At 46.7% G+C, this 14,612-nt stretch overlaps 4 protein-coding genes across 5 annotated transcripts; 2 read left to right on the top strand and 2 right to left on the bottom strand.

The window, feature by feature from the left end:
* Nucleotides 1-108: 108 nt before the first annotated feature.
* On the bottom strand, nucleotides 109-4,056 carry SPPG_07048. 2 transcript variants are annotated; one of them, XM_016755225.1, is made up of 3 exons: nucleotides 3,389-4,056; nucleotides 2,935-3,293; nucleotides 109-2,872 (listed from the first exon to the last, which is right to left on the bottom strand). In XM_016755225.1, the coding sequence occupies exons 2-3, from the start codon at nucleotides 3,119-3,121 to the stop codon at nucleotides 414-416; spliced, it is 2,646 nt and encodes an 881-aa protein (XP_016605616.1). In that variant the 5' UTR covers nucleotides 3,122-3,293; nucleotides 3,389-4,056; the 3' UTR covers nucleotides 109-413. The 2 variants fall into 2 exon arrangements, with proteins under 2 accessions (XP_016605616.1, XP_016605615.1); XM_016755224.1 differs by having other exon boundaries at nucleotides 2,935-3,289.
* A 1,881-nt stretch (nucleotides 4,057-5,937) lies between these two features.
* Nucleotides 5,938-7,498, top strand: SPPG_07047 (uncharacterized protein). Its single transcript, XM_016755223.1, has one exon. The coding sequence runs from the start codon at nucleotides 6,037-6,039 to the stop codon at nucleotides 7,339-7,341; it is 1,305 nt and encodes a 434-aa protein (XP_016605614.1). The 5' UTR covers nucleotides 5,938-6,036; the 3' UTR covers nucleotides 7,342-7,498.
* Nucleotides 7,499-7,716: 218 nt separating this feature from the next.
* SPPG_07046 (uncharacterized protein) lies at nucleotides 7,717-11,311 on the top strand. Its single transcript, XM_016755222.1, has 9 exons — nucleotides 7,717-8,253; nucleotides 8,328-8,411; nucleotides 8,481-8,673; nucleotides 8,744-9,249; nucleotides 9,316-9,585; nucleotides 9,649-10,014; nucleotides 10,073-10,151; nucleotides 10,216-10,561; nucleotides 10,624-11,311. The coding sequence occupies exons 1-9, from the start codon at nucleotides 8,197-8,199 to the stop codon at nucleotides 10,754-10,756; spliced, it is 2,034 nt and encodes a 677-aa protein (XP_016605613.1). The 5' UTR covers nucleotides 7,717-8,196; the 3' UTR covers nucleotides 10,757-11,311.
* Nucleotides 11,242-12,873, bottom strand: SPPG_07045 (uncharacterized protein; the record flags this gene model as incomplete). Its single annotated transcript, XM_016755221.1, has 8 exons — nucleotides 11,242-11,458; nucleotides 11,532-11,831; nucleotides 11,897-11,942; nucleotides 12,019-12,430; nucleotides 12,493-12,564; nucleotides 12,631-12,669; nucleotides 12,731-12,767; nucleotides 12,833-12,873. Coding segments are annotated over 8 exons (1,075 nt in total), but the record flags the coding sequence as incomplete, so codon positions are not given.
* Between the last annotated feature and the right edge of the window lie 1,739 nt (nucleotides 12,874-14,612).

Raw genomic sequence — 14,612 nt, 5'->3', positions numbered from 1 at the left:
ACATTGTTAGCTGCGTTTGGATCTTGTCGACTCTGATCAAACGAGTGAGAAAATGACCAAGTTTGTAAAGCCCGAGGATACAACCTTTAGATCCAGAAACTCTAGAGCGATAATATTATCTACTATTGTAGGATGCAACCCTTGAAGTTCAAATCATTTGTATTTCAAATTACACAAAAGGAAAAAAAACAAAAAACCACACACACACACCACCTCAACAGTTTGTAGAACCAAGACTACAAAGGATCTCAACCCCAAGTGTTTTTAAAGATAAGAAAAAAAACGTGGTATACAAAAAGAAAAAAGAAAAAAAAAGTGGGATCCCCAAAATACGTATGTCCAATTAAAAAACCCTTTTTTCCTGTTTCCCCCATTCCCACTCTTTTCTTTCATATCCAATAATTAAAACCGTTTTACTCTGTTCCTCTTGTTCCAACCCTTTTCAACCGCTCAAAATGGTCATCTGTAGACATGTTTCGCTCTCTTTTACGTCCATGAACGACACCTTCCATATCATCAAACACTTCATCAAGTAATTTTTCGATAAGGGGAGGCATGACGATATCCTCGTACCCATGCAAAGAAGAGACACGGCAAAACCTTCCAACGACTTCATAGCAGAATGCAAACTGACTGAGGCTTTGTACCATGAGGATGCGTTGGCTTCGGAGGTGGTGAACTGAGGCTAGAATCATGTCATGCGGGGCATTGGATGAAAATGTTGTGGGTGTAAGAATGGGGCGAACAATGGACCAGGATTGGGGGTCGGATTCGGGTGGTGTGGGAGTCGATGATGTAAAGGGTGTATCCGAGTGCTTTAGGAGGGCTAGGACGGCGTCGACGCAGATAAAGGCACCTGTACGTCCGCATCCGGCACTGCAGTGAACAACCATGGGCCCGACCATGCTAGAGGATTGTTTGGCGAGGCGTCCGTGGAGTTTGTCGGCTAGGTACTGGATTCGGAGCATTTCGTCGGGGTGATCTGGAACACCGTGGTCAGGCCAGCCCAAATACTGAATTTGGTAGATTTCTCGTGCACTGGCGTCTTGGCCGTCCACAACAACTTTAAAGCATCGCACGACCATGTCGCTGCCCTTTGCTTTGTCATCTTGGCCCCAGCTGATATTACTCTCTTTGAGCAATGTTACTTCGACTCGGTTGAGCTTCAAGACCGGTGTTGATTCCTCTGGCCAATATTTGTGACATGTCTGACTTCCCCTTTGTACATCCGCATCTGCACACAACATGAGAATCACACCCGATTCTTGTTCCCATACCATACGCCAAAAATCTTCAAACGTTGAGGGAATGGGCCCTTGTGTTGCAATGTAGGTTCGATGTCCGGCGGGGGAAACAATGTGGGAGGCATTAATGTAGTCGGAACCGGGTGCAGCCGTTGAGGGCTGAACACTCGGCAGCGTCGGGGTGTGCAAACGGACACGGTTGTGATTGAACGGCCAAATGTTATTGTACCGATTCCGCGTTGCACCGGCTTCAAGGGCATCAGAAACAGAAAACGGGTCTGTGCGTGTTCTCGCCCGAAACGAGCAGTCCAGTCTCTTCTTTTCGGCGGCTTCGACTGCATTAAAGTTTTCTTCGATAGCCCCCTTGACATTCTCCTTTTGGAAAAGCTCTCTCAAGAACAGCGGCACATTCACGTCGGCAGGATCCACAGTTGCATCCTTCAATATTTCAGTCGGGCTCTTGCTTGGAACACTCGTATGCGCAGCATATGTAGGTTGCGGCGGAGGTCTGGAAGCGGCTAACGCACCGAGAGCCGACGGAGCGGTGAGAGGCCCGAGACCTGAAAGGTCAAGAGACAAGTTCAGCCCTCCACGAATCTTTGCAGGAGTAGCCCCAGTGGCAGTCAGTCCCATTCCCATACCAGCTAGATTGGGCAGAGCCAGGCCTTGACCTCCTGCCGCGCCCGGTGGTGATCCAATGCCTTCTGATCCGACGGGTGGTGGAGAATTGTCGCAGAGGTCCGGATAATTTCGACAAAATTCTGTACAGCCTCCACGAAGCCATCCAATAGTCGCGGTCGTGTTTCCTTGCTGAAGTTTACGAGCGAGAAGCATGAGTGGCGAACCAGACGACACTTGAGATGAATCATTGTCGTAGAGAATGATAAATGTGTTGTTTGTCCACTGCTTGAGCATGTCTTTGGCGTGGTCAGATGCCAGTGTATCAAATAGCTTGTCGGCGCCAAAAGTTGGCCTTTTGAGGAGCGTTGTAGGAATGCAGACGTTGACTGATGATTTTACACGCTGACGAGAATATTGCACAAACGATCGCATGTCGAGAACGAGGACCAAAGGATTGCCTTCCGCAGAGGTAATACTCGCGGGTCTTGGGGATCCCTGCGCGTGCAGTAAATTGGCCAGCTCGATCGGTTCAAAAGCATGCGGTTCTGGCGGTGAATTCGGCGATCCGCACACTTTTGGCGTGACGGGGAGCGACAAATTGAAGCGTGGTGAAGGGAGAGGAAGATGCATCTGACCGCGGGGTTGGATTGTGCTTCCATAGGACTGCCCATTGTCTTGCGGTACCACATTCGTTGCCGCAGGGATGGCGGCACCATTTGGCACGGGAAGAGCCAGCCGGAATTGTGACCGGTCCCCGCCGTTACTCGACGACGGCGGTACTCTTGGTGGTAGTGCTCCTGGAGTTGCCGGTGGGAAAATGGGTCTGATGATTGGAGTGCGTTGCGAGAGATTCGCCGGCCCGTGGGAAGGTGTAGTGGGGATTATCATGGGAGTGAAGTACTCTGAGGGTGAGTCGGCGGCGGGAGCAGCTGGGGTGAGGTAAGGTAGCGGCGTTGATGTGGGAAGGTTGATGTGTGTGGCAGGTGTTGCAGCTGGGTGAGAGGAATCTGCTCAAGACAAAATCAATACGACACAACTACAGACACAATGCATTCTACCATCGACTTACTTCGATTCAATGAAAAATAATCCATGTTTCCATTTGTGCCTTTTGATGTCGACTCCATGGGCGACCTCGCTGACGATGGTCTTGCCATGCTAAAGTTGACGACGGGAGAACACAAGCCTGGACTCATTCGTCCAGGCGTCAATGAGCTTCCTTCCATATCGCCAGAATTTCTCCACACTGTAGCCATGTTTGAAAAGTAGGGAGACTAGTTTTCTGTTGGACTGTACAAGGAATCGGTCGTTGAAGGACAACGACGGTAATATCACGCACACACGCACACGGGAAATGTGCGCAGGAAAAAAAACACGGCAAACGCTGTTGAACGAGAAAGGCGAAATAAAAATCGGTAGCGAGGCTATCTGGTGAGGTCTGGGTGAGATGAGAGTGCTACCAGAAAACACTGCAGCAATAATACGCTTGCAACGAATACTCGAAAAAACAAAAGAATACTTACATGAATGGATGGATATCCAACACACAATACCAAGAATGGGGAAAACGAGGGAAATCACACAATCCAAGGCTCGATAACCGAAAAACAGAAGAGCGATCCGCGTTCAAAGCAAGAAAGCAACACTAATGCGTAAAACCCGTAATGTGTGATGATGCGTAATATCTCGTTTTCCGTCTTCTTTGAGAGCGTAGAAACGAATACGCCCAAAAGAACAAAAGAAAGAAAATAAAAGCGATCGTAACGTTATGGGAGGGAAGAAGAAGAGAGAAAGCAACAAGTTGCAAGATGAAAAAAATGGGGGGGGAGCCCAATAAACCAATAAAACAAAATGATGACGCAAGTTCCGCAGTCGTTTTTTGAAAAGAGTTGGCAAAAAGGAAAACTGCTCTACTCTCGAACTCTGCCCACAAACGACAAGCCTTTTTCTTGGCCGTTCTTTTTGTTAATTCGCAGTAGGAAGTCAAGTCAAGATGAAAATCTCTCTCTCTACAGAAAATGATGAAATCTCCCAAAATAACACGTTTTGAAAGAGCGCGTTTCTTCCCTCACTCTAGTCGTTTTCTTCTTCTTCTTCTCTTGTTACCCAGCCTCCCTTTCTTCTCTCTCTCCCTCTCTCTCTCTCTCAACAACAACTTTAAATCCAAACAAAAAACTTGCAAAAATTCCAAAACGCCAACGCCTCACACAACCACACAAAAATTTTACATTTGTTTACATCGCAATGACGTATGTCTGCGTATTGAAGCCCAGTTCCAAGCGTTCCAAATCCTTGCAATGACGCGTTCTGTGTTACATGTACAACCATGCTCCATTGGGAAATAAAAAGCGATCTGCAAGCGAGTGTGATCATGTGCTTTTTATTGGACACGCTTTTCTCCCGATACAAATGATCTGCAAAAGTGTTCGGAGGGGAGGGGATCCACGGAAGAGGCAAAAAGACAAAGTGAGCAGAGTCACAGCATTTCAAAACAAGAGCAATGATTATCCCTTATGGTATACTAGTAAGTAAGGCAATATTCATGATGCTTCTTGACAAGGATGGATCGACATGACAAAACACTGTAAATGTGGGCGGAACATTGTATCATTTTCCCTCCTCACAGTTTGTCAATCATGACGTTTTGCGCTTTTGGCTCGTTCAAAAACAGACACACTATTACCGCGCCCAAGCGTATGGCCGGGAATTTTGCGCGGAAACACGGCAGAATATGCATTCCACTCGCGGACGATATCCATCCTTTTTTAACCAACAATGATGCAAGTATGTGTGTGTGTGTGTGGGCAATTTGGGTGGCATTCCTTGGCAAGATGCTTTTTTATCGGAAGCGACCAGGGCAAGAACTGGGAAGTAACGGGCCTAGACAACTGCACAGCATGATCTTGCACGTGATGATACGTTACATGACTAAATTGTTGCTGTGGTGATGAATTGCCTGATGCTGATCATTGCCGTTCATCTTCTTTCTTCCAGGTACTGAGAAGGGATGATCATAACCAGTAAGCGTTCTGCATTTCCCAAAGGACACCTGGTAATAAAGAGGTCACAGGCCCTGGATCGCAACCGCAAATCGAATCTTTTTCCTTTTTTCGTAGCAGGTTGGAACATTGTTCGTTCTTGTAGAGTTCAAAATGGACCGCCGCCGCCCTTTTTGTTGAACGGGAGCCAGCAAACTGTGCTGATCTCTCTCGCATAGCACTTGGAAACGGAATTTGTAAAACCGTGTACAAATCTTTTTAAATCTCTCAAGACGGTTCTAGAGTTTCTTTGTCCGCAACGAGGTTTTAAACACTATAGCACGTTTTGTTTAGCAAATCACCCAACACACCGCTGGTTCTGTCCCACATCAGCCATTCACGTGATGTAGAGCGCCAACTGTGAATCATGGAGAAGAGGGGCGGAGGCTTCCCTCCGATAACCTTTTTTCATTACCGGGAACCATCAAAGTGGTTACGGAGGAACCATACGCTGTGTTGAATGGGGACAAGAACAAATTCAACTCAAACGACTGTGTTTTGGGCACAACAATCAGGTCCCGGTGATTCCAGATTTCCATCAAGGTTTTGAAAGAAATGTTACAAACAGACAAAGGAGCTAGCATTTTTTTTGGTGGATTATGGAGCATGATCAGGAAAGGCCTGTTGGATGAAATCAAGAGTGCATGCACTTGTTGTTGTTGGCTCCGGGGAGATGGGGGAGCAACCTTTCACTCTTGGCAGTTGTCCAACATTGGAGCTTTGGCAGTGAGCTGCAATACTTGGCGGTGAGCAATATCTATCATGTCCACTATCCATTTTTACAAATAGCTTAATATGCAGTTGTTATTCAAAATTCGTATATTTGGACATTTAACAAAAAAAAAAAAAGAACACTTGATATTGTTTTATTTCGGAGCTTCTTTGTTGCTGTGGGTTTGCCCCGTTTCGCGGGTCCTCTCCCTAAAAGGAAGTTTATATTTCTATATATAGAACATATATCTGTACACGTGAGAGGTGGAGCGAAAGTCAAAAGGAAGCGTTCAGCCCTTTATGACTTTAAAGTGTGTGCTTTTTGGATATTCGTTGGCTTCGGTTTTGAACAGTTGAATTGTCTTGATCAACGGCTTTCCCTCGTTTTTGTTTTTCTTTTAACGTTGTCGTTTACGTTTTTCATGGAGGTCCAGCGTGGTCAACAGAGAATGGAGCCGTGGTACAGAAACGACATCACCACTACCAACAACTACACCAAGAACCAAACGACGACTGCCCGCCTCCTACCAACTCCAGAAACTCCGAGCGATTACTCACCTCCGTCTGCTGCTTCTCTTGCATCGAATCCTCACCAACAGCCTTCCCCACAGACATCTCCACCCCCGCTCACCTTTAACGGAACGCCGCAGCCGTATTTGGACCCATTAATGACATTTTACGATTCATCGCAGTCGTCTCCCACAAATGTGGCCGTGGATGGAGAAATGGGTTCCATGGAGTTATTTTCAGATATGGGTGGAGACATGTGGGCTGCGTCCGCCGGACTCTTGTTTCCGCCGCCACCAACGTCGGGCCAGCCTCCAGCGGTCCCGCAAATGTCAAAGGGCGTCCCGGGCTTTCAACCCAACCCATGTATGAATCCCGTGCGACGAAACCACAACAACGACGTGTCTATTTCATCAAACAATAATGTCCTTGGTGGAATCGATAGAAGAGCGTCGGTGCCCAACCTGGGTTCCTGGATGCAAGACAATACACCACGGTCCCAACACATGAACCATATTGCACCGGACCAACCGTCAAACAACAACCACAACAATACCAATAACATCCATATGGCAGGACACCAACGGAAACCATCACAACAACAACAACAACAACAGCCATCATCTACCGTCACACCCACCCCAACCCGTACACGAGCAAGATCCCACAGCGATGCCACACCCGAAGGCGGATCAGACGAAGCCGCCCTCCAACTCAAACGCCTCCGAAACACGGAAGCAGCCCGCCGATCCCGTCTCCGCCGCGTAGCAAGAATGGACGAACTCGAAGCCCGCATCAAAGAAATGGAAGCCGAAAACCACCGTCTAGTCCTCCGTGTCGCATCCCTCGAAAACGAACGCGTCGCCCGTGAATCAAAATCCTTTGCAGACGAACAAAAAATTCGTAAACTCGAAGGACAACTCTCTGAAGCCGCTCGCTATGTCACAGCCGCACGAAGAATGAAAATCCAAATGCAACGATACATGACAGCCCTGAATGCCACTGGTAATGGAGGATGGGATGCTGTTAGTGGTAGTATAGGAAATGGAATGGATAGTGGATGGTTATCCTCCAATGCGCCTGTAGATATTAATCCGGGCATGGTATTAGGGAGTAGCCCAGAATCCACCATGATGGGTTCATTAGGGACTTCTGCAATGGGAACTGCGAGTGGAGGAGGAGAAGATTTGATCAATGATTATGGGGTTGGGTTTGGCTGAAGACAAAAGGATGTCTTGCTTGTTTTTTTTTTATTTTAATGAAATTTGTGTGGTGTACATACACAGCACAAGGAAGCGTATATGCATTTGCTTTTTTGGCAAACTTTTGCTTCACAAGAGTCGTTTATTAAACGATCATGCAATGCTTCACATGCCATCATCATAAGGTTGATTTCCAAAGTTTGGTAATGTATCCTTAAAATCCCACAATATAAAAAACAAAGGAATGTCATCAAACCAAGATAAAAAAAAAACGTTTTTGAAAAAAAAACTTCTACAGCTGGGCTATCCCAAAAAGATATACAAGCGCAGATGAGGTAATCAAAATACGGAGGGCAAACAAGGAAAATACGCGCTTCATAGGCCCCACCATTCAAACATCAACAAAAAAAACACAAGCAGCCCAACACTAAGAACAAAAAATGACAAGACGCTTTATAATAAACCTCGTATAACAAAAATACCATTCTTTCCTAAACGCCGTTGAGATTATTTGAATAAACGGCAAACCACCCTTTCATCGGGATGGGGCATATCCCGACCCACCGAACCACCATCCCGAGAAGAAAAAAACAGTTGAGATATAGATACGGTGGGCCGGGTGTTTCTTTTTGTGTGTGTTGGTTTCATTGGAGTGTGATAGAAGGCAAAGATCTTTTTTGTTGGATGGTTGTTTCGCATCAAGGCGGTACAAGTTCATAGTGGTAACGGAGGTTCCCCATTGAACACTTGCTATTTTGGTTCGGAACGATTTTTTTCTGGGTGGTTGGGTTTTTTGCTGTTTCTCTCCGAACCACTCTCAATCCCGCCCAAAAAACACGATCAGCATCGGTTCCCAGTATCTATTTTTTGATAATGGCGGAAGAAGCAGAACGAGAAAGCGTTGCCGGATCTTCAGTGGCAAAATTGATGGTACATCTTTTACGTTTTCAAAAGAGAGAATGCATTAGAGATATTTGATGAATCTAACGGCCATGTTGCTCTAGGTGTCTGTCCGAATCCGTCCACTGTCACTCAAAGAACTCGCAAAGGAGAACCTTCAAATCACTGCACGATCCCACGACGACCAGGTAAAAACTCCCTAATCTACAAAAACCATCCAACCATAGTATCATACCTCATTCTGCGTTTCTCAACAGACAGTCCTCGTGACGGAACCCACTCCAGATCAATACGACGATGTCCTACGCAAAGACCGTCCCAAAGAGCGAATATACGCATTTGACCGGGTCTTTGGTGAAGGTGCCCAACAAACCGAGGTGTTTGACAAAACGGTCAAGTATTTGATCGAGTGGGTCGTCAAGGGGTATAATGCGACTGTTTTTGCTTATGGTATGCACACAGACGGAATATAAAGTTTTTGAACGCCAACTCATTGCTAATGTGCGCAGTGAATGTTCAGGCGCAACAGGGGCCGGCAAAACGTACACCATGCTCGGAACCGATTCAGCACCTGGTATCATGGCCCTAACACTCATGGACCTATTCACCCTCATCGATGCCCACAATAGAGAGCAACAAGTCGAAGGCGAGGACGCTACCACTCAAGGAACCTACACTGTAACCCTATCCTACCTTGAGATCTACAATGAAAACATTCGCGACTTGCTTTCTGGGAAAGCCGATTACCTCGATCTACGCGAAGATGCCCAAAAAGGCGTCGTCGTAGCAGGGATAACAACCGTCACAGCCAAAACCCCCGAAGAAGTCTTGGGGTTCCTCCGAAAAGGCAATCGACATCGCACACAAGAAGCCACGGGCGCCAATGAGGTTTCTTCACGGTCTCATGCAGTGTTGCAGGTTTTGGTCGGATGCCGGATGCGGAATCGGAAAGGGAAGATTGTAGAGAGGTTTGGGAAGCTTTCTCTGATTGATTTGGCAGGGTCAGAAAGAGCTGCGGAGACAAAGGTCAGTTTTATATGACTTGCCTTTTGCCGTTTATTCTCCTTTATTCACACTAGAGTATCATATTAGAATCGCGGCATGCGGATGATAGAAGGCGCAAATATCAATCGCTCTCTCCTCGCTCTCGGAAATTGCATAACAGCGCTCTCGGATACGACCAAAAAGAAGGGAAAATACGTCAACTACCGCGATAGTAAACTCACCCGGCTTTTGAAAGATTCCTTGGGAGGCAATTGCCGGACGGTCATGATCGCTAATATCAGTCCTGGGAGTAGCAACTTTGATGAAACAGTAAATACATTAAAGTATGCTAGTCGAGCTCGAGCCATCAAGACCAAGGTACGGTTTCTGATATGGCCCGTATGATGATCATCTGGTGACCTAAAATGATGGGCTTAATAGGTAACCCAACAAGTATCCCAAAAAACCGACACATATAGCGTAACAATCCAACAGCTTCAATCCGAAATCGGTCTTTTAAAAAATCGCCTGGTGCGAGCCGAAAGCGGCATAACGACTATACAACCCAGGAATAGCGTCAGTCTTGCCCCTCGTCTTCGCCTTATTGACGAACCTCTCCCCAAAACACCAGCGACGCCAGAACGTTCCATGTTTACAGAGCTTCATTCAGTGCTTTTGGGGTTATTTGCCGAGCACCAGGAGTTGAGGGAAAGACTTTTGGAAATGGAGGTCGGGAATGACGGACAAAGGGAGGAGGTGCTGAAGCAAATTGGAGAGGTCGAAGAGGGGATTAGAAGCATTGAGCAGGTACTGTTTGCGTAAGATCACTTTTTGTATTCAAGGACTTGTTTTGACCACCTAATAGAGTATACCGAGGTCTCTTGACACCCGAAGCCGACAATACCTCGAACTCCTTATAAAGTCTCATTTCACATCCCTTGAAAGTAAGTCCGATTGCTTTCCTCTGCAGTTCACACGAAGGCCACTCACTCTTTTCAAAAACAAAAGACACAGACCTCCAAACTCTCACCGCACAACAAAAAACACTTCTCCAAAACCTCACCAACACCCTACAACAGACACGCACACAATTAACCCGCTTGGACCAAATCACCTCTCTCCAACGACAAATCCTTACTACCCATTCCGTGGATGTTCCTTCCAAGCTGTTGGAGATGTATAGGGATGTGCCTGCTATTGAGGAGACTGATGACGGCAAGGTTGAGAGGGCCGTCAAAGCCTTGGAGGAACGAGTAGCAAAAGTGGAAGGAGAAGAGCGGGGAGTAGAACTTGTGGCAACACGACAGTCCTTGCGGCCTACCGATGGGATTCTGAACGCTCCTATAACAGCTAGGTACTGTTCTTTGTTTCTTCACCTCTTTTCAAACACCATAACTCAAGTTGCGTGAGGAATAGAACCTCAGCGGTGACGCCCCCACCGCTCCCAAAAGACAAACCCGTTGACCCATCCAAGCCTACATCCATCACCAAATTGCGCAGAATCTACGGAGTAGACCCACCAAAGAAAGGACGACAGAAAGCCCGGTAGAAGAATGCTCTTGCTCTGCTCGAGACCGTTCAGAAAACAGCCAAAAGACCGACCGTGGGAAAAATGAATAAACAAATGACGCGTTTACATAATCCTCACCTCACACTCCAAAGGGGGGAACGGAACGCACGCCAGGAGATCTGCCAGGAGGTGAACACGACGACGATGATTGGACCTTCATGGCGTGCTCAGAAGAATGACGTACGCAAGATAGGGAATCTTCCGCCGAGAATTCCCGATTGCAAAAAAAAAGCGCAGTTCCCCAGGGTTATAAAAAGGCGACGTTTCTCGCCTTTCCCCCCCTTCTCTTTACTCGTCTTCTCCACTTGTCTTTTGGTTGAACAGGACTGACTGTCGCGATGGTGGAGCGGCGGCCACGACTCACCGCGGTGGGGGTGCCAATGGCTCCGGCCGGAGGAGGGCCTGTAAAAAAGAAAAACAACTTTAAAAAAAAGGATGAAAATGATTTGAAAATAAAAAGCTGATGAGGAGCATGTGTGATATCTGTTTCTGCCACTATAGTTATAATAAATATATCATTTCTTTCACAATGGACTTTTGGTGTGAAGTCTTTTTACGCGTTACTGCTCTTTCTGTTTCCTACTAGTCTATTGCTTGCTCCCGAATCCCCCACCATGGTCTTTAAAAACGCACGGATTTCAATCGAGATGGAATGCTCGCGGCCCAGTGCTGCCTCGTACGCTGTTGGGAGGGTGTCAGCAGGAACGTCTCTCCAGAGTTTGAGAAACAAACAAGTTACTAAAAAGTAGCGTACCTTCAAGAGCCTTTCCAGCAAACTCCCTCGCCTTCTCATTTGACCCGACTTTCCTCCACAGTAACGCGAAAACCCACAACGCTTCTGCGGCAGATATTGGAGACGACACGTAATTCTGACGGTAGGCCAAAGCGCTCTTTAGAATCTGTACAGCTTCCGCCTGCTGTGCTTCGTTCAGTGCCTCGGACGTGCCGAGATATGTTTTGTAAATATGGATGATGCGATCGTAAATGCTTGTTGTATCGTCGAAGCGGTTGAGTGATTGGAAAAGAGTGCCAAGATGGTAGTATCCGCCTGCGACTGCAAGGTGCGTTAGTTGCAAAACGAGACAAAAACCGATGCATGAGAAGGGGAACAGAACGTACCAGAGATGTGTTCAGGGTTGCCGGATTTGAGGGACGAGTAATATATCTGTTGATCACAAGTTTCACGACAACCAAAATCAGTGCCACTATATCATATCAGAAAAAACTCAAAAAGTACTCACATCCAAAGCAACTTCCTCTATAGCTTCTTCTGCCATTTCCTTTGCCTTGAACAATAACCCAAAATTTCGATGCAACTGCGCTTTGACCTCCAAATCCACCTCCCCACACCTCATCACCGCCCATTTAGCCAACGACAGATAATCCTCCGCCTGCTTGGTCTGATTCAACCCAATACTCGCCTCGCCCAAAAGCAAATACGACGGAACCAGTTCAATGGCATCGGGTCCATGAATTGCAATGGAGAAGCGAAGAGCCTGGAGAGCAGCCGGGATGGCAAGGTTATATTTCCCCTCAAACAATTTTTTGTGGGCCTCTGTTTTCGTCAACTCTAGCAGCTGTTGTTGGCGGTGCAGGGTTTGGTGCGATCGATGCGCGCGTTCTTCTTCGGATCCAAGAACGGCAACGGGTGTACTAAAATCGTTCACTTTTAGACCAAACCATAGATATATACATACTTTACATTCAAAACGCACCGTAATGGAATAAGCAATCCACAAATCTTTTCATGAATCCCCTTGAAATCGGTCAATTGATGCTCCTTATCACTAGACCACACATATCAATCTCCGTCTTCTCTCACACCACCCAACAATCCAATTCAAAGAATGTACCAGTAAAATGTGACTCGACACCCTTCACATCGCAAGTACCTATCCAAACACCGTCAATCCATCAGCGATTATCAAGCGCAAGTCAAAAAGTCAAACTCACGCTGGCTTCCCGCATAGTTCACAATCGAGCTTTAATCCTAATTGTACCAGCTTGTGAGAACTATATGGCTGATAGGTAACCCACAAGCATTATCTAGCAGACCTTTTGGATTGGATAGTGGATTAATTGGACTTGCGTTCATGACTACCTTTGCCAGGTTCCTGCAAGTCATCAGTCGGCTCAGATGCGTCTCCGTTGATTAGGTCATCATAATCTCACGTGGACGTCGCATTTGTCCGAAGGCGTCAGGTCCAAACTGATGTCCGAATACAGTTGTCCGAATACCAGTCACAAAGTGACTGCTGCCCCGTCACTTTTCATGACTTTCCATTCCTTAATGCATTCGATACTACCATGAATTTGTATTCCAGACATAGTCATGCCCCTTGTCTTGTCACAGAATCAGTCAGCACGAGCGAAAATACTGTTGTGCATTTCCCGTGCTGCGCATATTGGTCACAGAAATGCCAAGAGAACTTGATCACACTACGCAACCAGTGAATCAAAGGGAAATGGATCAATGGATGAAAGTTTATCTTACTTTCCGGACTATTGAGCGCTTCAAGCGTCTTTTGCCATCATTCAGAGGTATAGACAAGATGTGTAAATATACCATAATCGACTTCTTGTTGTCATAGATCAACACCGCCAAAGAGTCAGCAAAATAGCTCGCACAAAGGGTTCATAAGGCCTTCCTTGGTAAAGAACCTGGACCTTGAATATGTCATCAAGGAAATCATAGCTTCGGCGCCTATTGGTCCGGTCCCTGACATCATTCGTCTTATTGCGCAAGCGCTACTCAATCTATCCTCATATGACATAGCACGACCTAGAGCCAGCAAAATTGAAAGCTCCGCAACTCCAAGCTTTGCCATTTGGAGTGTCGATGTATGATTAGCAACAGTCGGGTCCCTGTTGACATGCATGGACAAAGTTGCGTTCTGACTACAGAAGAATGTATGTTGCAAGTGACGGGGGTCGATAGGAAGATCATACAAATATTGTGAAGGTTTCGGTTAGCGGTCACAACATGACATTGTCACCATTGACCGGCTGGAGCGCTACACTTCATGCAAACATTTTGGTCTGCCATGAGAGTATTCACTTGAGGGATATGTTGGCGTGGGTCCGCTACATCTATGAAAAAAAAAGAAACATGTGCATCTTTACCATTTGAAATTCCTCCTGCGGTGGCCGTCAAAGATAGTTCCGGAGAGCTTGAGGAAGAGTACAAGGATCTGGTCTCGAAGACTTGGCTAGAACCAACACGCGAGAATACAATCTGCCACTGCCGTGTGGCAAACTTGAGGCATTTGTGTGTCGATTTGCGTCCTTTCTCATCAGCGAGCCTCCATGAACACAACAGCAGTATGGCAGGCATCGATGCACGGTGAAGCGAGGGACAGAGTTATATCTCACCAAACTGCAATTCCGAACTGCGTTACTAGGCGCGATTCAAAGTTGAAAAAGCTGGGATAATATTGGCAGCATGTAAAAGCATTGCGGTGATTGGGCAAACGACGGCATGCCTGATATACCAGAGCTCGCTGCTGTGATACTAACCTACATCCAATTCCGCTGGACAATGAGCCCATACAGGAAATTATTGATGTGGACGCAAAGTTTCCCACAGAGATGCACCACCCGTCAAGGGGCCAGATATCTCTCAGTCCATTTAGATTGCCACGTCCAAGGGCTTGCCTCCATGTCACTTGGTATTAGAAACCATCCCGCTGTTCTCCAAACCGAAGTCCGCGCACAATACAACGGCTTCCATGGTCATTTGTTCGCGGGCTGGCAGTTGAGAATGAATACTCTATTAAAATACTATTTTGGTTATCAGCTTAATAAGCCACACCTGCAATGGTCGGGTGATACGTTG

The sequence above is a fragment of the Spizellomyces punctatus genome (genome assembly GCF_000182565.1).
Source record: "Spizellomyces punctatus DAOM BR117 chromosome Unknown supercont1.14, whole genome shotgun sequence".
Classification (NCBI taxonomy): domain Eukaryota; kingdom Fungi; phylum Chytridiomycota; class Chytridiomycetes; order Spizellomycetales; family Spizellomycetaceae; genus Spizellomyces; species Spizellomyces punctatus.
The sequence above is the reverse complement of the archived record's forward strand: the minus strand, read 5'-3'. Positions and strand labels throughout refer to the sequence as shown.